General features: G+C 39.9%; 1 protein-coding gene and 1 long non-coding RNA gene across 2 annotated transcripts in view; one reads left to right on the forward strand and one right to left on the reverse strand.

The window, feature by feature from the left end:
* Positions 1 to 17,708, reverse strand: part of UNC13C (unc-13 homolog C) — a 576,706-nt gene extending 558,998 nt beyond the window's left edge. Inside the window, exon 1 of the mRNA XM_060294236.1 lies at positions 14,714 to 17,708. Coding sequence (XP_060150219.1) covers positions 14,714 to 17,705 — 2,992 coding nt within the window. The 5' untranslated portion in view covers positions 17,706 to 17,708. The remainder of the gene's footprint in view (positions 1 to 14,713) is intronic.
* On the forward strand, positions 12,653 to 24,854 carry LOC132596847 (uncharacterized). Its single transcript, XR_009562993.1, has 3 exons — positions 12,653 to 12,814; positions 22,754 to 23,240; positions 24,633 to 24,854. It is a non-coding gene; the product is annotated as an uncharacterized lncRNA (long non-coding RNA).
* The last annotated feature ends 2,981 nt before the right edge of the window (positions 24,855 to 27,835 follow it).

The following is a 27,835-nucleotide window of genomic DNA, read 5'->3' on the forward strand; positions in this document are numbered from 1 at the left end:
ATAACAAAACATAAACAGACTCACAGATACAGAGAACAAACCAGTGGTTACTGGTAGGGAAAGGGGTGAGGGGAGGGGCAAGATAGGTGAAGGCTATTAAGAGGTACAAACTACTAGGTATAAAATAAGTAAGACACAAGGATGTAATGTACAGCATAGGGAATATAACCAATATTTTATAATACCTTTATATGGAGTATAATCTATAACAATATCGAACCACTGTGATGTTTACCTGAAAATAATATAATATTGTAAGTCAACTATATTTCAATACAAATAAATAAGAGAGTCTGGGTTTTCAAAAAATTGGATACCTTGTGCTAAAGGGAGTGTGATAAATAAACAACTGTCTAATAGTTATTTACACTTCAAACCTGAGTTATCATTTTCCCAATGCAATAGGGAAGCCCAAGAGGTCAGACAAAGTTTCCAAGCATCACTCATGTTTATTCAATCTTGTAATCAGATGTTTTCTTATCAACCTGATTTGATTTACCTTGACATGGAAATGACTTCCTTCCCCACAACTGCTCTTCTTTCTAAATAATTTATATTCACACTGAACAAAGCCAGAGAAATCAAAGCCACCAACAGAATCAAATTACAGTAATAAATGGATACACTGATAACTAATAATACTACTCAGCACTTCTATAATATTTCTCAGTCTGGAAGACATATAGATTCATGTCTTTTCCATAAGAAAAGGAAATCCTTCTAATACCCCATTGACTATTAAAGTTTTGAGCAGAAAAGTGAGTTACCTAAGCAACAGACCATAAGAATCAAGGACCCATGTAACAATTCAGGGTGGTAACAAGCAAAATGTATGACAAAGTTCATCAGTGATATACAAAAACTGCTTTTGCTTAATAATTGGTTTTAATAATAATCTACCCATGTTATTTGATAACGTACTTGACTGTGACTATGGTTAAATTAATGGAGCCAGATCAAAGCTTTACTGTTTTTGGTTTTTATTTCTGTAGTGTCTATAAAAGGCATCAATGAAAATCATTTGCTACCTGCCCAGTTATATATATGCACATTCACTCAGGCAAACACACACTTGTATTTCTTCCAAAATATTTGCACAGAAATAATGCTCTGATTCTTTACATGTCTGTCAGTCCTGCTAACTCCACCTCAAAAATGTAGGAACTTCAAATTGTTTAAAGATGGTTTCATTCAAACCTAACCTTATGTGAGCTTGGTTACTAAAACAGTGCGATTTCAGGATATATGGACAAGTTCTGCTATCCAAAAACTAGATATCCCACCTGTTTGCCAAAGCCTAAAATGACTTTATCAGCAGGAAAACTTGTCACTGTATAACAGAATAGAAAAGGCAAAAATGCAAATATCTTCAAGAGATACAGCTTATTAACTGAAAATTAATTACAATAAATATCGGAGTCATTCTACAAATCAATGTTGGGAAGGGCAGGGGATGATGAAGGAGAGAGCGGTGACTACAGGGCACTTAATAATCAGAAGACATAGCACTGCCAGCCCAGAAGACTGCGGGTGAGGGGCTGGGGTGGGGGGTAAGAAGATGATGATGGAAGCCCCATTCACTTCGACACAATTTTGCCCAGATATTTTTCAACATGCACAGAAGTGTGTTTGCTCACTCACTGCTGTCACTAACAATAATTTCTAACCCAATTCACCTCACTGTCTGAGATCATTTATAAGGTCTCTCAAGCCCAGGCATTCTGATTGCAAATACCTTCCTATTGTTCACAAGAGGCTGTATAGTAATTAAGAGCAAGTATCTGCACGCTGGCTCTGATTAAGGTGACTCAGCTACGTAAATGACTACTAAACTTAATGGCCTAAGTAAGTCTCTATTACCTCTTCGGTAAAATGAGGGCATTAATAGTCATGACCGCAGGTCTTAGTTTGGGTTTCCCCAGAAGTAGAGATTGGGACAAGAACATGAGGATAAGTAGTTTCTTTGGGAGGTGGCCCTGGAAGCAGGAAGGAGAAGCAGTGAGAATGAGGCCGAGAGGGAGGACAAAGCCAATCTAAGGGTGCATCACTGGGGCTGCTGCAGACAACAGCAGGTCCTCCAGAGCTGTGGTCTCCTGAAGGGTAGAAGGCTGCAGCATTTAGCTAATAACCACCCAACACCCCTGCTTGAGGATTGCTGATGGGAATCCCTGAACACCAGGGAGACTCCAAAGCAGAAATTCAAAAGAATGAAGGCACCTGCCTGAGGTGGGAGGCTGTCAGTGAAAGATGAGGCCGAGCGCCCATGCTGTGGGACATGACGGCTGCAGCTGAAATCAGAGGAGGGCTCAGGTGGGTGACATGGAGTTCCAGAGACACCTGCTGCACTCCCATTGGTTTGTGGAGACTTAAGTTGAAAAACACATGCAAAGTACTCACTTCTGTTATATAGTTTGAAATGAATAAATGTTACTTGTTATCTTTAATGTGATGACTCCTTTCATCTTCAGCTTATTAGTAGTACTAATTAACAGCTACAAGTTAAATACTAATTAATTAATAAATAGTAATTGTCATTAGTCATCCAGTGATTTAATTATATTTTCTGTCTTCACTTCTAATTATAATTACAATGTCCTTCACAGTATACAGTCAGGTAAATGCTAATAAATATTTTTATAATAAACAATTGAATAATAATATTTGACTATAAGCCACAATGCCTCTTACTACAGTTAGCTCAAGAAATAATTTGGTTGTTTTTTTAATTGATGTATAGTTGATTTACATTGCGTTACTTTCTGCTGTACAGCAAAGTGATGCAGTTATACATATGCATGTATTGTTTTTTATCTTCTTTTCCAGAATGCTTTATCATAGGATATTGAATATAGTTCCCTGTGCTAAACAGGAGGACCTTGTCGTTTACCCACTTTAAATATACTAGCTTGCATCTGCTAACCTCAAAAGAAATAGTTTTGATTTGACCTGAATTCGACGGTAACCCTATCAAGGAGAGAATCCAGATCTTTGCGTCTTAGGTTTTCTCCCTTCCCATGGCCCTAATTCTGAGCTCATCACACTTCTAGCACTCAATAAATGCTGTTGGACTTACTTGGCTCTCTTTGTTGAAACTGCCCTGAGGCAGTTTCAAGTTAACAAGTTAGAGTTCAGGCAGTTGCTTGTTAGAGCAGTTAACAAGTTAGAGTTAACAAGTTAGAGTTCAGGCAGTTGCTTGTTTTTGCGTTCCATGGAAACATCGATAACTATAGTTATTAATACTGTGTCCAGCGCCTTGTGCCAAGCTGCCTACGCCCAGTCTTCCATGCATTCAAACCACAAAAATAATCACATAACTGGTCACTTCCCAAAGTTCTAGATGGTTTAGTTCAGTTAAGAAACATATGGGAAAGTAATTGTAGCATTGGACTTCTGGCTCGAATTTCTCAGAAATAGTTTAAGATCAAAGGAAGAAGTCTTTACGATTTTTAGGTAGGTTGGCTCCCTACTGAGTACTTACTGGTTTGGTGGAAAACCTATCTTTTCTTTTAAATTTAGTTTAATTTTTATTTATTAATTTTTTTAAATAGGTGACCAACTGTGGAATCAGGTAATGATATCTTTTCTTTTTTTCATTTTTTTTGGCTGCGTTGGGTCTTCTTGCTGCGTGCGGGCTTTCTCTAGTTGCAGTGAGCGGGGGCTACTCTTCATTGTGGTACACAGGCTTCTCATTGTGTTACCTTCTCTTATTGTGGAGCATGGGCTCTAGGCATGCAGGCTTCAGTAGTTGTGGCTCACAGGCTCAGTAGTTGTGGCTCGTGGGCTCTAGAGTGCAGGCTCAGTAGTTGTGGCACACGGGCTTAGTTGCTCTGTGGCATGTGGCATCTTCCTGGACCAGGGATTGAACCCGTGTCCCCTGCACTGGCAGGGGGATTCTTAACCACTGCACCACCAGGGAAGTCCCTTTAATTTTATTTTTATCACATGGAGATACTATTATTATTTACATTTTATCAGTGAGGAAACTCAGCCACAGAGAAATTAAACAACTTGCCTAAGATTGAACAACTTGTAGGCTGACTCCAGAGCCCATGCTTTTAACCACTCTGTTAGGCCCCCTCATTGCTGGTCACTGATAGATACTGTGACAGATGCCAGGGCACACAGCACAGCCTCTGAAGCCCAGGAGCTCACCACCTATGAGGGGGGCGGCAAGCAAACAGGCACTTTCAGCACAATGAGCTCACTGTTTGTCTGGACCTTGTCCTAAAAGTACTGCAAAGATGTTTTTTTTTTTAATAGATTTGCAGGTTTGTATGTATCTCTGGATACACAGAGGTGACAGATTGTGAGGGCAACAAGGAGAACCAGAGTAAAGAGACAGGAAGACTAGTTAGGAAATTCTAGCAATAGTCCAGGCAAGAGATGATGGTTGCTAGAATTAGGGGAGACACAAGGAGATAGAGAGAATGTGCCGTGGTTGAGAGACAATTAGAAGGTAAAATGGTCAGAGCTTGTTAAATGACTGAATTCAAATTCGAAACCTTTGGCAGAAGCTTCCAGTGAGCCAAGTCTTAAGTCCTGTGCTCAAGCCAGGGCTGCCAGGGGAAGGGAGAAGGAACTTCCAGCCACCTGCAGCATCTGCAGCAGGACACAGGGCACTACTTCCCTCCAAGGGCTCACACACTCAGGAACATCAATAAGAAAGGAATTCAGATGGTTGGCAGCCCAAAATGAGACAAATGTCCATAAAGTGTGCCAAGGAAGCGTCCAAGAAGGATGACTTCCTGACCTGAGCAAACAGGGGAGATGTGGTGCTATTTACTGACATAGGAAATCCAGGAGGAGAAACCGGATTAGGAGACAGGAAGAAAAGAGTTGGATGCTAGGCATGATGAGTTTGAGACCTACAGATATGCCATTTGAATGAAGTCCTACAATTCATTACGGCCGATCCCTTTCAATGGCTTTCCATGGTAAGTAGGGGGAAAAAAGTCCCAACTGCTCCACAAGACTCAGAAAAATCTGGCCTCTGGATATTGCACCAGATTGGTTTCATACCATTCTCTGCCTTGCCTGATGAACTCCAGCCACACCAGGCTTTCTTTAAGTTTCTCAAATACATCATACCACTTTCTGCCTTAAGATCCTTGTCCAATCCACTTCCTCTGCCTGGAATGTTTTTTTTCTTTCCCTTAGCCTACTTCAAGGTATTCATTCTTCAGACTTCAGATCAAATGTTTTTTCCTCAGGGGAGTCTTCTCTAAACTTCAAATGATAATATGCCCTCTTAACCCTTTGTACTTACTTCTCCAGCAGTTAGCCAAGTTCAAAATGATGGATTTGTGTATTTTTGAAATTTAAATTCATCACAACCACTTAACAAAGACGAAGACCAAATAAGATTTGTCAGTACTGTATCCCAGATGCCCAGCCAGGCAATTATATACGCAGTGAGGAATAAGTGAACTAGTTGGTGAATTAATGACTGAAAGAATAAATGTATAATATACATTTGGGGAAGGGAGAGTTAGCTCAAAGTCATTGATTTGGGACCATCAACGCAAAACAATGATAACAAGCCAGTGGAGCGTATGAAATCATTCAAGAAAGAGTGAAAGGAAAAAAGCACTTAGTATCTATTATTAACTATTAACTGTTAAGCATTTCTTAGTGTGATCCATGAATCATACTGCATTGAAATTAACTAAAGATTTGATCAAGGAATTTATATTTTAGTCCACGTGCTCCAAGTGATCCTCATGCATTCTAAAACCTGAGAACCACTAACTTTAAGAATCAGCAGAGAAATACCCTTGACATAGCCCCAGAAGTTTGTGTTACAGACCAGGTGTTCTAAAGTCCAGAAGGAAGAAGCATAAATGTACACAAGTAGCTAAGAGCATGCTGTTGTGCACAGAACACCAGAGTAGGATTCAAAAGTCCTGGAGTTGATATCTGGTCCCATCGCTTGCCAGTTTTACAACCTACGTAACTACTAGTAATTACCTTAAGGTAACAGAGACTTGAAGAGGTTGGCTCTCTCACTGGTGTTTTATGAGAATTAAATACATGTGATAGTTAATTCTAAAAGACATGAAAATTGCTTTATGCGTTTAGAAAATGCAAAGGGAATGTTGATCAACTTGGGAATTTTCCTACTGATTTTCCTCACATAGTAAAACACCACCCTGTTAACACTGAGTGAATTCACACCCTCTGTTTCTGTTCATGCTCACGTGAGTGTGTGTGTATCTTCAACTGTAATCACTAAAGAACAAAATAGAAAATGAAAGCCATAGGCTTTCCACAAGACATCATTAAGCATCAGAGAACGTGTTAAAGAAAGGGGAAGCTTAACCTACATTTCTGGGAAATAATATCATATTCAGTCTGTCATTTCTTGTTGCCACTATTACATGCAGCCAACAATTTCTTTTATCACAAATTTCACAGAAATGGTACCTGGATAATCACGTTGCCTGTAATAATATCACGTAAAATGGAAGACTGGTCTGATAGCTCGAGTACTGGCTTATGATTTGGGAGAACAGCTTGTAACTGTAGCTCTGCTTAGAAATCCGTGCTGTCAGGTAAATCAACGTTTTGCCACCTCAGGTTTCCATCTTATAAAGCTGAATAGCAATGCTTAATTTCTAAAATCCCAAACCAGGCAGCAGCGAGTAAGCACACAGAATCTGGAAAATAAATGCCTAATTCTAAATCCTGGTTCTGCTACTTAGGTTTTTTTTTTTTTCCTCCTCTTAGAAGAATTACAGTGTCTCTGTTTCTCATCTATAAAATGGAGATGATAATAGTACCTAGCTCATAGGATTATTGTGAGGATTATATAACTTAATATAGTATAAAATATTTAGAATAGTGTCTGGCACATAACAAAGCACTCAATAAGTGTCACCTGTTATTAAGCTACCTACCTTATGGGGTTCCTAAGAAAATTAATGTGTGTGTTTGTGTGTGCCAGGGCTACATTTAAAAATAGCCACACACACATCAAGTTTCATACTTTGAAACGAGTACTATCCTTTTTAAAGTAGTAATCATGGTTGAACTGGAGAAGAAGTAAGGGATAAGTTGGGGGCAGTGAAGATGATTGGGGGGAGTAGAGAGAGATACATTTATTCTAAATACAGTGACATTGCTCAAAGTATCTTTGGGATCTTTGGGGACTGCCTACAGAGTCATATCACAGTCGCTGGAATCTGCTGAATGTTAGTCATTTTTATCCTCTAAGGGTTTCTTTTATTTTTGGAAGTAGCAGAGACCCAGCAGGAACCAAGTTTGATGAAAGAGGTGGTTGACAAGATTCCATAACATTCTTTCCTTTTAAAATGAAGAAGAAGAGAATGCACACCATAGGTTGGAATAAACCAGGGTGAAGAAGTCCATTAATGCATTTAGTTCCTTCTGGTCTTGTAGTCTATGGAGGCAACCTAAGCTAATACCTTATCATGCGGAACAGTTCTGTTTGCGGTCAGGGTATCCCGGCAATCTGAGGCTCAGCATCAAGTCATTCTGCCTGCAAATTGGGCTCAGTCCTTGGATGCCAGTGGAACAATCAAACTTTTTTTTTTTTTAACCTATATTAGAGACTCATTCCTGACCATGGACCTAAGTTCAGGCAACTAGGTCGCTAGGTCGCTCTCTGGATGACGTATTTCGTATATCAATCCCGCTGGGATTTGCTTTCCTCTTTTTTTTTTTTTTTGCGGTACGCGGGCCTCTCACTGCTGTGGCCTCTCCCATCGCGGAGCACAGGCTCCGGACTCACAGGCTCAGCGGCCATGGCTCACGGGCCCAGCCGCTCCACGGGATGTGGGATCCTCCCGGACCGGGGCACGAACCCGCGTCGCCTGCATTGGCAGGCGGACTCTCAACCACTGCGCCACCAGGGAAGCCCTGCTTTCCTCTTAATAATTCCCATTCTGGGATGTTCAGATCCTTTCCTGGTCCCTAACCAGGTAACAAAGGTCCAATAAAAAACAAGACTTCCTGGAGAAAATTGTTGCCCACCTCATGTCCCCAGTTCTCTTTGTTTCTGGCTGTTCTGTACCTCCCCAACTGATAAGCACAGTTAGACTCTCGATGTCTCGGTAGCCATCTGTAGCCTGAGGTATACTTCCCAAGCAGCAGATTTTCTTCTGCTGCACTGAACTTTCTCTCCTCACTTCCTCCTTGGATTTATCTCAGAGTCTGAATCACCCCCGTGGGTATATCTATTTCAGGTCCCAGCTCCTCCAATTCTAATCTAATCAATAACAATTGATTAGGCTATACTTTGCTGTGTCTTACACCAGACTAGAGAGTTTCTTTATTTTATTCCACACCACATAGAAAATTCTCACATGATTCACAATTTCTATAGAACATATCTATTTGAACCTGCAGAAAGTGTATGAACAATGACATTAGCCAAAACAAACAAACATAAACCTATCCATCTGAGATTTTGACGTAATACCTTTTCTTGAATCTCTGGAATTTGGAAATCGCACTGCAGGCTTTGAAGTGATACTCTTACTACAATCTGGAAATCACCATCTTTCATCGTCAGTTAATATTTCCCTTGAAAAATGTGTTTTTAGTTTCCCTACAAAGACAAGTGTTCCAGGTATATAGCTAGGAGCCATTAATAATTATAGTAAACAAAATCTTTGAACGCTGCATTTTCATTATTCCTGTTAATAGCCGGCTTTCGTGTATCCTTGTGAATTTCTTCCCTACCTCCTGTAAAATGCTTTCATTTCTCAAAAACTACTATTATCGGCACTTCCTCACTCTTAATAAAGTCTTTTAATGTGACAAGTGTCACCCTTCCAGATTCTGTAAACTTCTTAAAAATGTGATAATATATCATCCCAAACGATTATCACTCACTTTATGTTAACAGAGATCAATACTCCAGAAGCTAACACAAAACTGGCTGACCTGAAAAGCACAACTTGGGCTCCTCTGGTGGCGCAGTGGTTGAGAGTCCGCCTGCCGATGCAGGGGATGGGTTCGTGCCCCAGTCCGGGAGGATCCCACATGCCACGGAGCGGCTGGGCCCGTGAGCCATGGCCGCTGAGCCTGCGCGTCTGGAGCCTGTGCTCCACAACGGGAGAGGCCACAGCAGTGAGAGGCCCCGCGTACCGCAAAAAAAAAAAAAAAAATATATATATATATATAAGCTACATCCTTTCATGACAAGACTTGCCCACACCTGCAATGGGATGTCATGGAAAGAGCATCAGATGCTGAATTCTATCATACGTACATCAACTTCCATCAATACTCTTATTAGCTGTGTAGACTTTGACCTGCTTTTGCCTCATTAAGACTCAGTCATCTCATTTACAAAGTGGGGCTAATACTACCCAACAAGGATTAAATATGTACTTAAAATTTCTAGAGGTGAATAGGATAGGAAGGTGTTAAATATATGTTGGTTCTGTCCCTATCTCTTAGCTCCATCTTACTCTAGCATATACTCTTAAGACCTCTGGGTCCTCTTAGAACATACCACTATGACCTCTCTCCCCACACAACTGATTTATAAACACATTTGTATTCTGAGTCCCAGTCCTGTCTCCTAGAAGAATTACTCCCTTGGGTATTTTGGGCTTTCTGTCTAGCAAGAAGTAGAGATGCCAGCTGTGTCTAATGCCTGTAAGGGCCCTTGGCCACTTCACTCTTCACAGGTTTCCTTTCTAGATCATAATCTATTTCAAAAACCAAGACAATCACTTTATATCACAGGTAATTCTAGAGTATTTAGAAGCAAACAATACTAAACCAAAAGTGTATTGCTAGGCACAGCGTTTTAATAGAACATTTTACAAATGGGTTGCCTTCTGCTATTACCAGTACTGCTATACTTGCCTTGAAGAAGGATGTTTCAATTTCAAGGAATACGTATATTGTTCTCTATATTTTAATGTGTATAAATTACCAAAACCTTTTCATAAGTGTAATAACCTACTGCTCTGGAGAATTAGAAAATCATTCTTCATTTTAAGAAAATTATTCCCACGTTTTCTTAGACTGATTCTATCTCTTCTAATTTGAAAAGAAGAGATGAAACGACACTACATGGGAAGGTATAACATTTGCTGCACAGTGCTTAGCAGCACTCTTAAATTGTGCTATGATGCTCACCTGCGTCAGGCAGCATGTTAAAAAGGCAGACCCCATCGCTCCCGACCTAGACTCTCCGCAGGGGAGGCCCAGAGGCAATCAAACATTTACGAAGCACCTCGTGATAGACAAACTTGGGCCAACAAACCTCCAAAACTTAGTTGAACTATTTATTCTTCAACATTAAACCTGGAATTTAAGTAAATTCAACTAAGTTTCTAGAGATGTACAAGTTACACCCTCATAGAAAGAAAGATGTGATTAACGGAGCCAAAGGAGTGAAAAGTCCTGCTTGCACTCTCCATCACATTTTCCCTATTGCACTATATTAAAATATATCTAGTAAAATTGTCTTTTGGATGGAAAGAAAGAAAACTAAAGTTTATTTGAATTCTAAGAGTTCTCCACTTTGTATGGAACTAGATAGCCAAGCAACTTAGAAAGGAGTCTGGCATTTAGACTAGATGAGTTAAATAAATATGTGTGGACTAGATAAATTTGCCAGATACTGGGGCAGGCTCTGGCATGACAGTAGCAACAGAAAGAGAAATTCACTCATGGACTTTATAATCTGTCTAGGAGCAGCCTCCTTCAGAACCTACAGACAGCCTGGAAATGGCATTTCAAAACAAAACAAAATTTTTGTTCTCTGCTAGAAAAATTTGCAAACTGACTTTAGAGTCAGGTAAAATGTACTCAGACTTCAGAACATCATCCTTCAAGCAGTTGTTGTACACTATTTATTGGGCTCTACAAGCCTTGATTTATAAGATGAACCATGGATTTGAAGTAGAAAAACTGGGAATGAACTATTTCATAACAAAACCCTAGTGCCTTTCCTATTAGTCCTGTTTTCTCATGAAAATCCTTTAGCTGGAATAAGGCTCACGGCTAATGCCACCTCCATTTTCATCATGTTTCTCCACCTTCAAACATGAACAAAACAATCTTTGAGGTGAGTAAGCATATAGCTGCTCTAAATAAACAAATTAGCCATCTATTCAATTCTGGATTCACCCCCTTACTAACTGTATGACACTGAACAAGTTATGGAAGTTTTCAGCATCTCAGTTTCCTCACCTGTAAAATGAGATAATAATGGAATCAAATTCATAGTGATGCTGTAGGGAGCAAAGGGATAAAAAGCAGATAAACTGCCTGGAATGTGCCTGGGATATAGTAGTGCTCAATAGTAAGTTTTTATCTCTAATCATACTTCTGAACTGACAGGAGATAAAGTCATAGTCTTAGCAATTAAAGGTCACAGTTTGGATTTGGATTTGGGTTTGACTTCAAAGCTTGTGCTTTTTGTTTAGTATCCTGCTTCCCTTGATTCAGGCATTCATCCAAGGTATTAATTCAGTGCCATCTCTGTATAAAGCACTGGTCTAGGCACAGTGCAAATGAAGGGATGAAAAGACAAGACCTCTGGCCTTCAGATTGCAGTTTAGAAGAGAACATGAGGAATGCACATAAATTGTCATTATATAAGGTGGAAGCCAGAGCCATAAGAGATAGATACAGGGGAATTCTGAGGAGATAATAATTAATTCCAGTTGATGGGTGGTGAAGGGCTAGAGGTAGGGGATCAGATGTTCATCACCATGGTGTGGGTTTCAGGCCAGCTACACAAGCAGGCTCCAGCAACAAAAGAATATGGCCTCATGGGGGTTCTGGCTACACACAGTCTAAAATCTCTTTCCCCACTGGCCTGCTGTTCAAGGTGAAGATTCTCAGAAACACTGGTACCAAACATCCATGTACACTGGGGTCTTTAAAAAAATCCCTCTTGGGGCTTCCCTGGTGGCGCAGTGGTTGAGAGTCTGCCTGCCAATGCAGGGGACACGGGTTTGAGCCCTGGTCTGGGAGGATCCCACACGCCGCGGAGCAGCTAGGCCCGTGAGCCACAACTACTGAGCCTGCGCGTCTGGAGCCTGTGCTCCTCAACAAGAAAGGCCGCGATAGTGAGAGGCCCACGCACCGCGATGAAGAGTGGCCCCCGCTTGCCACAACTAGAGAAAGAACTCGCACAGAAACAAAGACCCAACACAGCAAAAATTAATTAATTAATTAATAAAAAATAAGGAATGATATTTTTTAAAAAAATCCCTCTTTACCAGGACCCTGAAGACAAAAGTTGAAATAAATGATTCGAATTTATGAGCTAACATTTCCATCAAGCAATGACAGGAGAACCGCATTCCACATCGTTTACAGCAAGAGCTCTAAGGTCCAATCTTGCCAGGTTAGTAATGGAGAAAAGGCAGCACTGCTACCTAATGGTGACTGAGTGGTCATGGAGAGAAAAATCTGTTGGCATCTACCCAACGCCCAGTAAAGCAGATGGCTATGGACATGAAACCCATCACGACGACCGGCAACTCATTGGGATGCTCTGAGCCGGGAAGGGGCCTGAAAAATGCCCTTCTTTGGCTGCCCTTCCTCATGAAGCATATTGGCAGCACAGGAGGGGGACAACTGCCTGACTGCTGCCAAAGGGAGAAGAGATGGCCTTTAAAATCTAGGCTACCGCAACCTCCTGCGTAGTCAATCTGGCGCCTTTCAAGCAACCAGAGAGCATCTTAAAGACGGGTGTATGATTTCCTTTAGGATAAATGATATCCAACAGATTCCATTCAAAGCTGGCTCATAGGATAACAAGCCAAGCTCCAAGACTTAGAGGGGTCTGAGTCCTCTGTTGTCAGGCCTGGTGTGTCAGGTATGTGATACCGATTGTTTTACCTTCTTAGGATTCTGAAGTAGGTGGTGTGTGGATAACCAAGTGTATTTATGTCTTCTGAGGATAAATGCCATTGAATGACTAGGATTGTTAGCTATGTAAATGGTCATTATCAGTAACAATCTACCTTGCAGAAGTTTGCTAATTTGGGATATTTTTTAAGTTAATGAAGATCCACTTTTTTCTGAAACGTATAGTTTCATTGTATTTATAATATTGCCTAACATTTCAGATACCTTAACCAGTTAGCATTAAAACGTTCATGTATTGCATCACAACAAACAGATACACAAACATATACACACACACTGCTTATTCTTAATATGCCTTTAAAGTAGACCTCTCTGAATCCATAGTAAGTAAAATACACTGTCAAAAAGCTGACCTGTATTTCAAGAAACAATGAACTGAGTTTCAGTAATAAGAATATCTAATATTAAAAGTCACTCTGAAATAAGATAGACATTATTCCAATACGAATTACATTTACATAAAAATTTTGACTACTTGGCCTTTTCAAATCAATTTTAAAGATAGTTGAGAACTTTTCCCTGAAAAAAATAACAACCAAAAAACACAGCTAATGTACCCAAGATGCCCTTGACTTATATTGTTCTTTAAACAAATTCCATAAGATATGTTGTTTTATATGGACAGAATTTTAGAGCAGAGAACCCTTATAGTTATTTCACTTGTTTTAGGGCCTGAAACAGTTTAACCATAAAGGTATCTGATTATTCAATGATCCACCCATGTCAACCAGAAAATGGCCAGTTTGGAGTAGTATCTGATCACAATTTTGCTTAAGAAAAAGAAGCCATAATCAGCTACCAGCTGAAGAAATTATTATATTATTTCATAATAGCAATTAACACTTGATCATATAAATATATACCTTTATGGAGTATTATGTACAGTCAGTATTTTAAAGATGACAATGCCATAATCAAGGAAACCATTAACAATATGTAATTCATTAAAACTGAGATTATATCAAACTATCCCAAAGATATAAAGAGATAAGCATGCAAATAACATAAATGGTAAGGGACTGAGGTAAGTGCAGATGAAGTTTTGTTGATAAATAAAAAGTCAAAAAAATTTTATTTACATGCAGCTACTTTTCCAAAGTATACGATCCAAAATTGTTCCCCCAGGAGGTCAAGTAAAACTATTAGGTAAGGTACTGCTTTCATTTCCATAATGGGCAAGAGACTTCTACTCCACTCTTTAGGAGGAAGCTACTCAACTCTATCTCCTTTATCCTCCAAAAGAGTGACTTGTGACCGCTCAGGTACAGCCTGAGGGTTTTGGCTCTAGCACCCTCCCTCCGCTGCATCGGTAGGTAGTGAGGGAGGTTGTGGTCCTCCATGGTATGGGCTGGGGTTGGTTGTGCAGAACTAGCTCTTCCTGCTGGCAGGCTCCAAAGTATAGATTTGATGGGAAAAGGAGTGGGAAATCTGGGAGTCCATCCTTCCTAATTCTTTAAGATTAATTTTATCTTTCTCCCAATCCCTGTAAAACCTAACAGGACCAAAAAGTAGACCCCAGGCTGCTCTTTGATTTCACTCATCCTTCCTTTGATAACTGATGCAATAAAGTTGGGAATATGAAATGGGGTTTTTGCTTAATCCTAGCACAGAAATGTTGAGCCACAGAGTATAGGGCTTATGACCTATTTGAAAACACTTTGATTTTAAATCATCAAGCCCAACTTGTTGGGGGAGTTGAGTAAAATAAAATCCTTCTCAGAATAAACATGCAAATTCCTTGAAAGTAAATTCCTTCCCCCAAGAGTAAACATAGAACATGCTCTAAAGAACACCACCCAATGGTAAAACACAATGAGCTCATAATGTAGCATTTAAACATAAATACCTCCAGCCAGGATCTTCTCTTCCAATTCTGCCATTTGCTTCTTATAGGCTTTCCAAGCTGCTTCTTTGAAGGAGGGACGAATCTTCTTTGGCTTTATGATTTCCAGGGGCTTTTCAGGGATGTTTTGGTTTTCATCTTCTTTTATTTTCATTTCAGCTGATGTTTCCTTTAAGGGTTCCAATCCCCCTTCACTAGCCACATCATCTTCCTGCCCATCGTAACCCTCATCTTGTGGGGTTTCATAAGGTGTTTCATATGAAGGGTGATCATATTCCTGAATTTGTTCATCTGATTCAGTAATACTAGTCCTGTTTTCTAGCTTAGCAAGGACTTGTTCCATCACCTCAACATAATCTGTTTCATTATCAGCCGCTGGTTCACTATAGTCCTCCTCACGCTCTGCTTTGTAGTAATAAGGCTCTGTGTAGACATCAGAGTCAAGCGTGGTACTTGACTCATTTGCAGTTGACTGGGATAATGTTCGAAATCTCCCAATTAAGGAAGAGCCGCTGTCCTCATACCCACTGAGACTCTGTGTGCTTTTGTTCCATACCACTTCCAAGGCTGATTTAGCCCTCTGTAGTGTGGATCCAAATTTTGGGAAGCTGAAAGCCTTATCAGTAAGGTCAATGCTTAATCGACTATGCCAAGATTTGGGTGGGGCATCCTCTGAATCATCACTTTGCAATTCACTTTGACTTCGATACATCATGGACAACTGGCTTTGGTTTTGGTACAGCTCATTAGAATTAGCTTCCTGATAAGAATTATATTGGCCAACCCACTGTCCTTGTGGTTCATTATCCAACCCAGGGCATGGAGATGAGCTGTCATCTTGGGTTAAATCATAGCTCTCAGAGTCATCGTGAAGGACACTGTGGCACTTTCCCAAGTCTTCTAGGTCTTTATGGTAAACATCTAGTTGTTGATCAGATAGACTGTTTGTGTCATAGTCAAAAACTTCCTGGGTGGATGAATCTAAACCTAAATCAGCTCCTTGCTCTACTTGATTCCATTCCTTCCATGGAGAAAGATCTTCATGTAAAGAGAGCTGAGAATCACTGTAGTGACTTTGGTCTCCAGATGCACACACCATGCTATTACTCACTCCACTGTCCACAGTTTCTGCGTTCTCAATTTCACTCTGTACTTGGACACCCTGAGAAGCCCCATTCAAACACTGATCCTGAGGGCTGTCATACAAGGTAGGCGTGCCGTCCTGTTTCCTCTGCCAAAGTTCCCGGTCTGAAGACGACAGGAGGGAGCTTCCATTAGTTCTAGTGAAAAACTGATTTTCTGAAAAATCCTCCGAATAAGATTGACACAATCTGGAAAAGTCTGACTCAGAACGACTAAGTTTAGTGGTGAAAAAATCACTCTGTGAGTGCCAGAGAGGTGTTGCGTCTGCATAATAGGTTGTGGTTTGCTTTGCCAAGTTATCCGATTCTGGCAAATACAAGGAAATTTTATCATATTCTGATTTATTTGCAATTCTGCTGCTACTAGAAGTTTTATTCTTGGCTTTAGCATTGTGTGATTTTGAACTTGACTTGGAAGCACTTCCTTTTGTTGGAAACTCTGACTTGGAAAGCACAGCATAACTGTTTCTATTGAGGTCAGATTCCAGCTCTCTATCACTGTCATCAGGTGACTGCCAACTGTTCTTCTTGATTTTGGGCTCTGGAGTAGACAGCTTTATATCCATGCTCTCATATGTCTGGGAGGATGGTATCCCTCTCTCTTTTCTTTCTTTGATGTCATGAGTAAGAATATCTGTCGAGATTCCGATGCCTGTTCCTTTGAGTTTATATGATTTTTTTAAGACGGAATCCCTTTGCTGAGGGGTTTCAAAATACACAAGGATGGGTCGAGGCTTTGCATTGGGGCAATCCCTTTGGTGTCCTATCCTCTGAGCAAATTCAACTTTAATAGCATTTGGTGCATCTGAAAAACCCATTTTATCTATGAGAATTTGGTACACTACACTTTCAATGTATTCAAATCTTTCTTCGGGCACATTTAAGAATCTCAGGCTTGCCTTGCTACCCATGTGACCTAAATGTTTAATATAATCATGGATGTCTCTGGTTTCCCTCCGAGACTGGACAAACCCTGTACGGAGCTGCTCAATTTCACTTTGTACAACCTCCACGCTGCTGGAGATCTCATCGATAGAATGCTTGAGGGCATTGACATGCCCTCGGAGTTCAGAAAGTTCTGTTTCAATCTGACTTATTCCCTGAAGTTCCTTAAAGATCATTTCCATGACATCCTGTGTTTGGCTAATGCAGCCAGAGGAACTGAATCCGGCCTCCAGGGCACTGGTCTTTGGGTTTCGGGCAGTTCTGTCCAAAGATTTGCTTCTGATTCCCCAGGTTTTCTTCACTGTGCTCAACTCTGAATCTGAGGAGACACACTCTTGACTCTTTTTCCATTTCCTCAGTTTGCGTAAAGCTCCTAGTTTTAAGCTATGCAGAGTGCGTTCCCCATCGGAGCTCCCTTCTGAGGGTGCCAGGCTGCTTGAACTCTTCCTGTTGCGTCTAACTGGCATCGTGTGTGTTGACTGTGCCTGGTTTTCTGTACTGCTCCTTAGTTCACTGAGTGATTCTGAGTAGGAACTCTCGATGGAAGATAACTCCTGAAGGATATCCTCATTCTCACCACTGGTTATATGAATATTTTTCTGGAGGCCATTGGCAATAGCTACTCGGTAACTGAACGTTGGGGAGAGGGAAAATTCTTTGTTAGCCTTGTCTTCTTTAGTGGATAAGTTGCGAGCGGATGAACACTTTGCAATCTTCTTTACAGTGCTTTTCAAGGTATTAGAAAATTTAGGGGGTTTGGTCTGGCCAGCAATAAGAATGTCTTGATCCTTTTTCAGCTGACGATTCTCTTTTTTTTTGGTTGTATTTCCCAATTTCTTTGCAAACATTCCTTTGCAAAGCTTATGGATGTAAGGTAAGATCAGGCTCTTGAAAAGATTAGCCACCATGGAGAGCAATTAGTGCAAGCTTTTCTGCCCCAAAGAAGTAAATAAGGTATCAGGATGGAAATCTGTAAATCCAAGGCCAGCATCACTGTTCAGATGTTCTGTGAATCACTGAAAATAGCAGGAAGAGCCGCTGTGTCTCTGCCACAATGTCAGTGTCCTGGGAAAACCAGAAGCCAAGCTCCATTTATGAAAGACATTCATTCACTCTTGGAGGAGGGGTTTCGTGAATCGCTTTCATTTCCACATAACTTCATGCAGTACCTAAAAGAAAGGAACGTTAAAATGAATATCAGAATTCAATCCTAGATTTACCCCATTTCCAACATTTTTCAAAGCTATTCAAGATACACAGTGTGTGAAAAATTGCAGAGGGGACAGGGAAATATCTGAATTTCAACACAGTTACTTTTAAAACAATTAGTTAAAGCAAATCAGAACCAATAACTATGTTTAAATTATAATTTTCTTTTCCTAAATCACTTATGGGTGGACACAATTAAAATACTAGTAAAGGTAATAATAATTATTTAGAAAATGTTGTGTAAGGTGACAGGCAATTTAAAAAGCTATATTACCTGCATGGTCTTATCGTTTCCACTTTATATCTTTTCTTACAATTACATTTACTTCTACAAACATAAGCACTTCAGTTTAAATGTATTCCCCCCACCTCAAACATTTAAAATTAATCAAATTAATATTACCCATGTAGGTAAGATTTTTTTTATTCAGATAATCTTGTTATTCTAGGTATTCAATGATTGATAATTTCTTAAATGATGACTAAAGTAATTCAAGTAAGAAAACATTTCATATGATGACATAAATACCAAGAGAAAATACATCTTATATAGGCATCAAATTTGTCAATGGAGTATCATGAATTGAAAAAAAAATAGTTATATCAAATTTAGGCATTGTAGTAACAATAACAACACAATAGGAAAATATATTTGAAAATAAGGATAACACATCTCAGTTCTGAGAGGATGTGGCTTGAGAAAGCAAAGCCACCTTAGGCAACCAGTGCAGCCTTGTGGCAGGTGGCAGGAAACCCAACCCCAGGGTTAGGACCATGACTGAAGATAGAACACCAAATCACATAAACAAAATTGTACCACAAATGAAACATGTCTAAAGATAATCAAACACTGGTTGAATATAATTCATCCTATGATTTGGTATTTTATAATGCAAATGACCACACAAGTAAATCATATTTGTGATAGCTAGTTTTTTGAATTACGTGAAGAAGAGGAAGACAGTTTACATTAATTTTGCTGCTTTGCCAGCACTGTGCCTTGTATGTGGTAGGTATTCACACACAATTTTGTTGAACTGAACTTACTATTTTATCACTGAAATATATCACAGAATAATAGCAATGACCAAAAGCCTTTGTTGCTATCAAACTATGGATTTGGGTAGATAAATAATCTACTTAATTCTTTAAAGAATACATCACAAACTGCACATTGTTTTAGGAGCCTGATGTCTCTCTATCAGCTCCTTCCACTTGGAAATCTGCCAATTTCACTTTACTAGGGTCCTGCAGGGACTTGAGGAGTACATTATCTGGCCAGGAGCCAAGCTTCATAAGAGATAGGGCACTGCAATAAGAAAGGGAAGCAAAAAAGATGGAGGAGAGAAACAGACAGACTCTAAACCCATGTCTTCCAGGTTTCACAAGCTGTTAGAATCTAATTCTGCTTGTCTGAAACAATTTGGTATTCATTCAGAATTACATGCCATGTTTTCTACTAATAAAAATTGCAAGAAATTAATTCCTGAATTAAATTCAAAAAATATTTATTGTATTCCTATGTGACCTCTCCTTGTGGGGAAGAAAAAGACTTTAGAAAGTTAAGTAATGGAGATATATGTATACATAGAGCTGATTCACTTTGTTGTACAGCAGAAACTAACACAACATTGTAAAGCAATTATACTCCAATAAAGATGTTAAAAAAAAAAAAAGAAAGGAAAGTTAAGTAGCAGTAGGGTAGATAAATTATTTTAAAACCAACTTTGACAAAATAAATTGTTCCACTAATCACTCAATCTAAGATCCTGGGTCTCTCAAACCTGGAAACAAATATCTGCTTTTTATTTAAATGAACGCAGCAATTTTGTCAATGCCTCTAAAGTTTTCATGAAATTGTGTCTAGACTTCTTGACCTGCATAACTAGTTCAGAGCTATTGTTCTAGACTATAACGGTTGGAAAATTTTTGAACAGGAAAATTCAATCTACATTGAAGCCCTGCTTCAAAACACAAACCCGTGGACATGTCGGCATAGCTGCACAGACGAACTCACTTGCTCTGTATTCCAACCATACAGAACAGCTTGTTATTCACTACAGGCTCTACGCTATTTCACACCTCAGTAACTCTTCTATTCTCTCTACCTAGAATATCATTCATGTCTAGCTCTTCCTATCTGTAAAAATTGTGTTTCAACTTCAAAATCATTTGTCCAGTGAAGACTTCACTGACCACCCACACTGAGCTTTTCTCTCTCTTTGCCACACTCTCCCACAATCCAGTGCATGAGCAATTCGAATTCTTCTGTATTATAATCTCATTTCTGTCTCCATCCACTGGACTATGTCCTCTTTAAGGGTAAGACTATGACTTGCCCAATTTTAAACATCCTGAACCCAGCAGACATAATAAACATTCAATAAGTGGTTATTGAAGAATTGGTTCAAAAGGTACAATGTTTCAGTTATGCAGGATGAATAAGCCCTGGAGATCTACTGTACATCGCAGTGCTGTTAGTTAATAATACTGTATACTTAAAATTTTGCTAAAAGGGTAGATCTTATGTTGTGTTCATATCACAAAATAATAATAATTATAAAGAAGAAAAGGCAGGAGGAAACTTTGGGTGATGATAGATATGTTTACAGCATAGATTGTGGTAATGATGGATATGTTCATAGCATAAATTTTGGTGATGATTTCACAGATGCATACTTACCTCCAAATTAACCCACATTTCAGCTACTTATTAATGTCTTCACCTGGTTGTCTAAAATTAAACTCCATACAACACCTAGTCATTTTCCCAAATTAGTCTCAACTAATATCATATCATCATAGTTATTAATTTACCCAAGACATATACCCAGGAATCATTCTAGATTCAATATGATCCATCCCATATCCATACCTGATGTATGTCCCCTTATCCCACTAGTGATGCCTTAGTTCCGAACTCCACAATTTCTCATCTGGACTACTACAGTTGTATCCTATATGGTCTTCCTAGCTCTAATTTGGCCCTTCTCTCAAATCCTCCTCTCTAAAATTAATATATTTAAAAGATATAGGGCTTCCCTGGTGGCGCAGTGGTTGAGAGTCTGCCTGCCGATGCAGGGGACACGGGTTCGTGCCCCAGTCCAGGAAGATCCCACATGCCACGGAGCGGCTGGGCCCGTGAGCCATGGCCACTGGGCCTGTGCATCCGGAGCCTGTGCTCCGCAACAGGAGAGGCCACAACAGTGAGAGGCCCGCGTACCGCAAAAAAAAAAAAAAAAAAAAAAAAGATACAATTCCTTCTACGTAAGACATTACCTTTCTCAGCAGTTTCATTTCCTGTCACTCCCCCAAGCACATCTGCCCAAGGCACTGAAGTAGTAACAGTTCCCTGATTACCGTATTGTTGCCTCACCAATATGTCCATGCTGTTCCTTCTGCCACCATCCCTTTCCCCTTCCCTCTATCCCCACATGCCTCACTCATGAATATCTCTATATATTTATCTATGTATCTTAGATCCAGCAGGGATCAGCATCATCTTGTTGCACCTCTTCAGAGCCCAGCACTTCCTCCTCTGTGCTCCCACAATACCTTGAATGTACCTTTGTTATGGTAACTTACAATACAGTAATTATTTATGTGAAATATTTTATTTATATGTCTATCTCCAAATCTGACTGTGATTTGAAGGGCAGAGGCTATGTCCTGTTTAACTTTAAATATCTATGTTACTTGATATGTAATCGACTCATAATATTTGCTGGACAAATGAATAAATATATGAACAAATGAATGAATGGAGAAACAACAAGCCGATGAATTACTAGATAAACAATAAAGATACAAAGAAGCCTGAACTAGCTGAACTGGGCCTTAAATGATCCAGAGAAAGAAAATCAGTATAAGCAGAAGGCAAGTATCCCAAACATTCATGTCGTGTCCAAAGATGGAGAAGCACCCACCTTGGAGAGAGATGGGGACTAAAGGGAGATGGGTCTGGATGGGCAAAACCTAAACAGAATGTGGAAAGGTTTGAAACTTAGGTTTAGAAGTGCTATTTGATGAGGAGGCACTAACGGTTATCGGTTTTCAGCACGGCCTCTGGATTCCAATTACCTGCATTGGAATTCCAGTTCTCAGACATATTACAATAGTTGTATGAGCTTGAGAAAGTCACTTCTATACTGCCTTCACTTGTACATTTATTAAATTGTGACAGAAATAGTACCTCCTCATGGGATATCTGTGATGAGTTAACACATGTGAAGTTCTTAGAACAGTATTTAAAACAGAGCAAAGCCCAGTACATATTAGTTGTCATGAGAACGAAGAAGGCTGTTGAAAAGATGCAAGAAGTAATGACGGAAGATTCATAGTGTGGTATCTCTTGTGAAAACTAAGATAGATAGAAGTAGGAGGAAACTTAGGAATCCTGCTAGGTTGGAGGATGAGATGAAAAAATATAGCATATATTTTAAAGAAGAAACTGGAGGGGAAATGGAGAATGCTTTATACCTCTATGGTCCAGTGACAATTTTCCAATATTGAAATCTCACCTTCCTAGTCACTGGGTTCTCTCTCTCTCTATCTCTGTCTCCATCTTTCTCTCTCTCTCTCTCTCTCTCTCTTACAAAGCCACAGCTGCCTTGCTAAGGTTACTGAGTCTCAGATATCAGGTGGGGTACTTCCTTTAGACAAGTGGCCAGGGTAGAGAAGGAAGCTAACATTTAATGAACACCTGTTATGTTCCAGAAGCTTAAACTATCCCAATTAATCCTCACAGAAACCTGTTGAAGAAGACATTATTATATGTCCATTTTACAGATGAAGAAACAAGAGGTTCAAAGAGATTAAAAGATACAGCTAAAGTTACACAGCTAGTAAATGGCACCACGTTATCCTCCTTCCCAATAGCTTCCACCAGAGCTTTACGAAAGATAACTAAAGCAAAAAGATATCTTGGGACTTTCCTGGTGATATAGTGGTTAAGAATCCGCCTGCCAGTGCAAGAGAGGTGGATACGAGCTCTGGTCCGGGAAGATCCCACGTGCTGTGGATCAACTAAGCCCGTGCACCACAACTATTGAGCCTGCACTCTGGAGCCCACGAGCCATGACTACTGAAGCCCGTGCACCTAAAGCCCATGCTCCGCCATAAAGAGAAACCACCGCAATGAAAAGCCCGCGCACCGCAATGAAGAGTAGCCCCCGCTCGCCACAACTAGAGAAAGCCTGTGCGCAGCAACAAAGACCCAACGCAGCCAAAAATAAGTAAATAAATTAAATCTACGTTTTTAAAAAAAAAAAGGATATCTTGGTCCTTAGTCCTGGGGTCTATGAAGCTATCAGTTGCATGTAAAGTGAATGTTGCCAGTGGTAATTGACACAAGTCCTAACACCCGCCACATACAAATCCACATACCTACTCTCCTCTCTAAAGTTCTTTTTTTTAAAAAAATGGGAGCAGCCCAGATCAGGACAAAATCAGCATCAGTATGAGGTATGTGGGAGGCAAAGGGATTGAGAAGGGATGGGGAGACCAACATATCATCACATGATTCTTCACTTGAATTCCAAATCTCATATTTACCCTCCAGTGGTATTACCTTTCATTATACAGCCACACATTCTTTTCAGTAACGAAGTTTGGGGGTAAGATTTAAAGTTTTGGGAAGGAGGATTTTGAAAAAGATTAAAACACTAGACTATTATGAGGTGCCTTAGTAATAATATTTAATTATTACTTACTGTGTGCCAAGCACTGTGTATGTAATTTTCTAAAATTTACCTCATTTCACTTCATTCCCATAATAATTGTGTGAAATTAGTATTATTTTCCAGAAAATGAAGCTGAGGTTTAGAGTTTTGAGGAAACTTGCCTTAATATATGCAGCTAACAAGCAACACAGCCTTGACTCCAGGCCCCAGATTTGGACTCCAAGTGTATCAATTCCAAACTGCCTATTAGGGTTCAATGGGGAGTAAAATATTTTTTGCCTGTATGTTAACAAATCCATTTTGTAAAAGAGCTATTTAGTATGACTATAACAGTAGGCATCCTTGTGGGCTAAAAGAGCTAATGAACATTTGAACAGTCAGCAATTTATTGCTAAATCATTACCAAAACTAAGTTAAAGTATTTTCAGATAAATAAACAATTTTAAGTTCCTTATCAAATCCAGTGAAGTAGGTGAACTGGGTATCCAAATGTTAACTTGCAAGGGAGGGAGAAGACAAAGAAGCACGATGTGATACAGCCCTACTAGGTTGCCTCCCCAAGTCCTGCCCTCTCTACTTCAGCATGATGCTTCCTTCACAGGCCCTGAGCTGAATTCCCACCTCTGGTGTAGGAACCTCAGGCTTGCCACCTGCGTTTCTGACCTTCTATTTATTACTATCTGCTTAATCCCTGCTACCAGCCCAGTAGGGAAGTCTCACTCTTAACTGCTCCTTTGTTGGCAATGACTTTGTGTTAAGCATCCAGGACCCTGTTAGGAGGATAACTGATCTCCCACCAGAAGAGAGCAAGAAAGCCTCTGTTTCTCATTATAGCACCTCAGCAGCAAATACCCTCTACTCTCTGACTGCTGGTATAAGAGACATTTTTCCAAAAATAAATCAGAGAAATATATGAACATGGTTCACCAAATATCTGTTCAACAGGAAATCCTTGGTGCTTTGGAAAACAGCTGACTGGAAGAAATTTCCCATCAGATGGGAATGAAGAGGTGCCGCTGCAGAGACAGAGCAAACCTAACCACACACGGCAGCAGCTCATCAGAGCCAGAAGGCCCAAGGGAAAACAGCACTGGCCAGCGTGCTGACCGCAAACTTCATGAGCAGGATCCTTAAAGCACAACAATGTAACAAACCTGGGTAGCTGGAAATGGAAGGGAAAGCTAGTCACACCAATAGCCACAAGGAGCTGATGAGAGGGACCAGCAGAGGAGCTGGGACAAGGCAGGAGATAAGAAAATAAAAAGATCAAGTTTTCAAAAGCATCTCCTAGAATGTCTTTATTGGATCAATGCAGATTTATAACTGTTTTATATATCTTTTTATATGAAGGAGTAAAAGAATTCTATATCTAATGTAACTGATGGTCACAGGGATGACTATGACAATGAAAACTGCTGAAACACAGTAACACCTGAAATGATGTCCTTGTGAACACTTCATTTTTTGCCTTATGTTAAGGCACAAACAATAAACCAATACATATGAAAATATTTTCAACAAAAATGAGCAAACTTAAGAGGTTTATCCTAAGCTAACAAATCATTTTTTTAATAAATAGAAAGCCCCATTTCCCCAAGAATGAGGGCCAAATGATTCATGCCCTCTTTTTTCTAGCTAATAAGATATTTCATGAATTTGTTCATCAAACAACAGCCCACCTACATTTTTACTCACCTCCATTGCTGCTACTTTGGTTTAGGAGTGCACAATGACATCTAGTACTAATAATTCTGTAATTCTGTAATTCTTATTTTAATTCTTTGGAACCTACGAAGTACTTTTGTATGTATCAACTCCTGATCTTCTCGGTAACCTTATGAGGATATTATCCACAGTTTATGGTTAGGGGTGGTGAGTCTCATAGATGCTAAAGTAGTTGCCTGGGTCTCCTGACTCCAAAACTTGGTTCCTTCACTATAATAATGTACCTTCTCCTTACTCTAGATATTTAATATTGCAATAGCTTACTAGCCCCCTAAAGTAATATCCTCTGCCACTCCAAACCATCCCATGAACTGATTTCCATCTAATCTTCCTTAAATATAGTTTTCCTCTTATTCTCCTGCTACAGACTATTGTATACCCTCTATTCTAGGCCTCTTCACGGTTCCGTGGATACACTAAGCTTATTCCTCCATTGTCACTTTTATTCCTGTTCTTCACCCTGCCTAGAATGTCCTCCAACTAATCTGGCCTCAATCATTTAAAAGCCAGATCAAGACTAATCTTTTATGCAATAGTTTCTTTAACTACTTAGTCATCTTTTCTTTTTCATATATCCCATATAGTCTAAACCATGATATTCAGTCTTTCATCATTCTTCTAAACTATTTACCAAATAGCTCTTGTACATGTTTTTCCATTTGTTTAATGCTTATTATATGCTTTACTCTGTCTTGAGTCCTTTGTAGAGATTACTACATTAATGTTTGTTTATAATATCTGCAGTAGGTATTGTAATTGATCCCCACTTTGCAGATGAAGAAACTGAGAACCTGAGTAGCTGGCCCAAAGACACACAGCTACGAAGTGATGCAGCTAGAAACGCAACCCAAACTGACTGGCTTCAGAGTCCTTTCTCATAAACACCAGGCTCTACTGCTATGCCTATAAGAGCCAACCTTAGAGAAAAAAGTGGTCACCTATGGAACATGTTTGAAGAAGAACACCTGCCTCAAGAAGAAGCTATAATTAGAGCTTTATCACCTTTGTTTAAGATTTGGTCTTTCATGAAATGCAAATCTCACCAAGGGGCTCCAAGGTTTTAAGGCATATATCACTTTGTATCTTGGTATAAAAGGTTTATGAGACCATTCCTCAAGAGCAGGAGGGAGAGCAGAGAGAACACAGAAAAGCATGGGGTTGGGGAGAGTCTCCCACCAAAGGAGACAAGTAGTAGGATAGGCCAGATATGAGAGACTTGAGGAGCCTTGAAGTCTTGCCCGCTTACCATCTTGGCCATGGCCTGGCCCTATTCCAGCTAGAGAACACATGTCTGGAGAATAAGAACTAGGACTTTTTCAGTCTTTGCAACTTCTGCCCACAGACATGTACAGAGAGCAGAGCACAGGTACACTGGCTACAGATGAGCAACTTAGAATGATGCCATTTCAGAGACAAGTTGTTTTAGTTTACTTGGTTTTTATCCTCACAACTCACCATTACCCCTTTTATTTCCCCCCAACTAAAGCAGACGTGGAAACTCAATGAATATAACTGATCAAAGCAGAGGCCCTTTGGTTGAATTAAAGAAGCCGTGCTGGAGTCTTACTTTACCTGCTGTGTCCACACTAGCTACAGCCCATACAGACCCTCTACAGGTTCCTAGGGTTTGGAGAGTACAGTTCAAACAGCACTAATCCTCAAATGTGCACAACGTGAAATGAAAACCCAGAAAGGTCAAAACACTTGCCTAGGTTCCAACAGCAGAGCTGGGACAAAAATGCAGGTCTCCCGCCCCAACTTCACTGTTTTTCTCCCTGTGCTGTGTTGCCCTCCTCTAAAGCAATCACATCCATAGGGCTGGCATCTTCCTACCATGGCAACATTCTGTGATGTAGTAATCTAACTCTATCCTTAAATGATTTGACCTTGACCTTGATTCTCTGTAGTCAACATCTGTAATTTTCTGGAGCTAGAAAGTCTTTTGATATTAAAAGAGGCTTCTGTAAGAAAATCTTATGAGCAATTTTGACATGTATTGGAATTCTTACTTGACACTTAAGCCGTACAAAGGAAGGCCATTTAGGAAAAACACCATTCTGCAGCAAAAGTTGCCACTAATTCTAATGTTTCCCATGTCTCTGTCCCACCAGGTTGGTTGGACACATTACCAGCCTAGCATCCTGTGCCAGGGCAGGGCCTCAGATCCCTGTGAGAGCAAATTACACACCCCCATCTAAGCTTCCTAAGCACTTTTTGCTATCTTCATCACTCTGTCTTCAATATTTTTCAACGATTAATCCTTAAAAAAATCCTCACAAGGTAAAATATTACTCTCATTCTAAAAACAAGAAAACTGAGACTCGAAGACCCTAATGACTTACTCAGTGATGGGGCTAGAATATGAACAATATAGGTGTGGTTCCCAAACCATACACAGCACACTGTTCAAGCAGGTTGACGTC

The sequence above is a fragment of the Globicephala melas genome, chromosome 2 (assembly GCF_963455315.2).
Source record: "Globicephala melas chromosome 2, mGloMel1.2, whole genome shotgun sequence".
In the NCBI taxonomy this organism is placed as follows: domain Eukaryota; kingdom Metazoa; phylum Chordata; class Mammalia; order Artiodactyla; family Delphinidae; genus Globicephala; species Globicephala melas.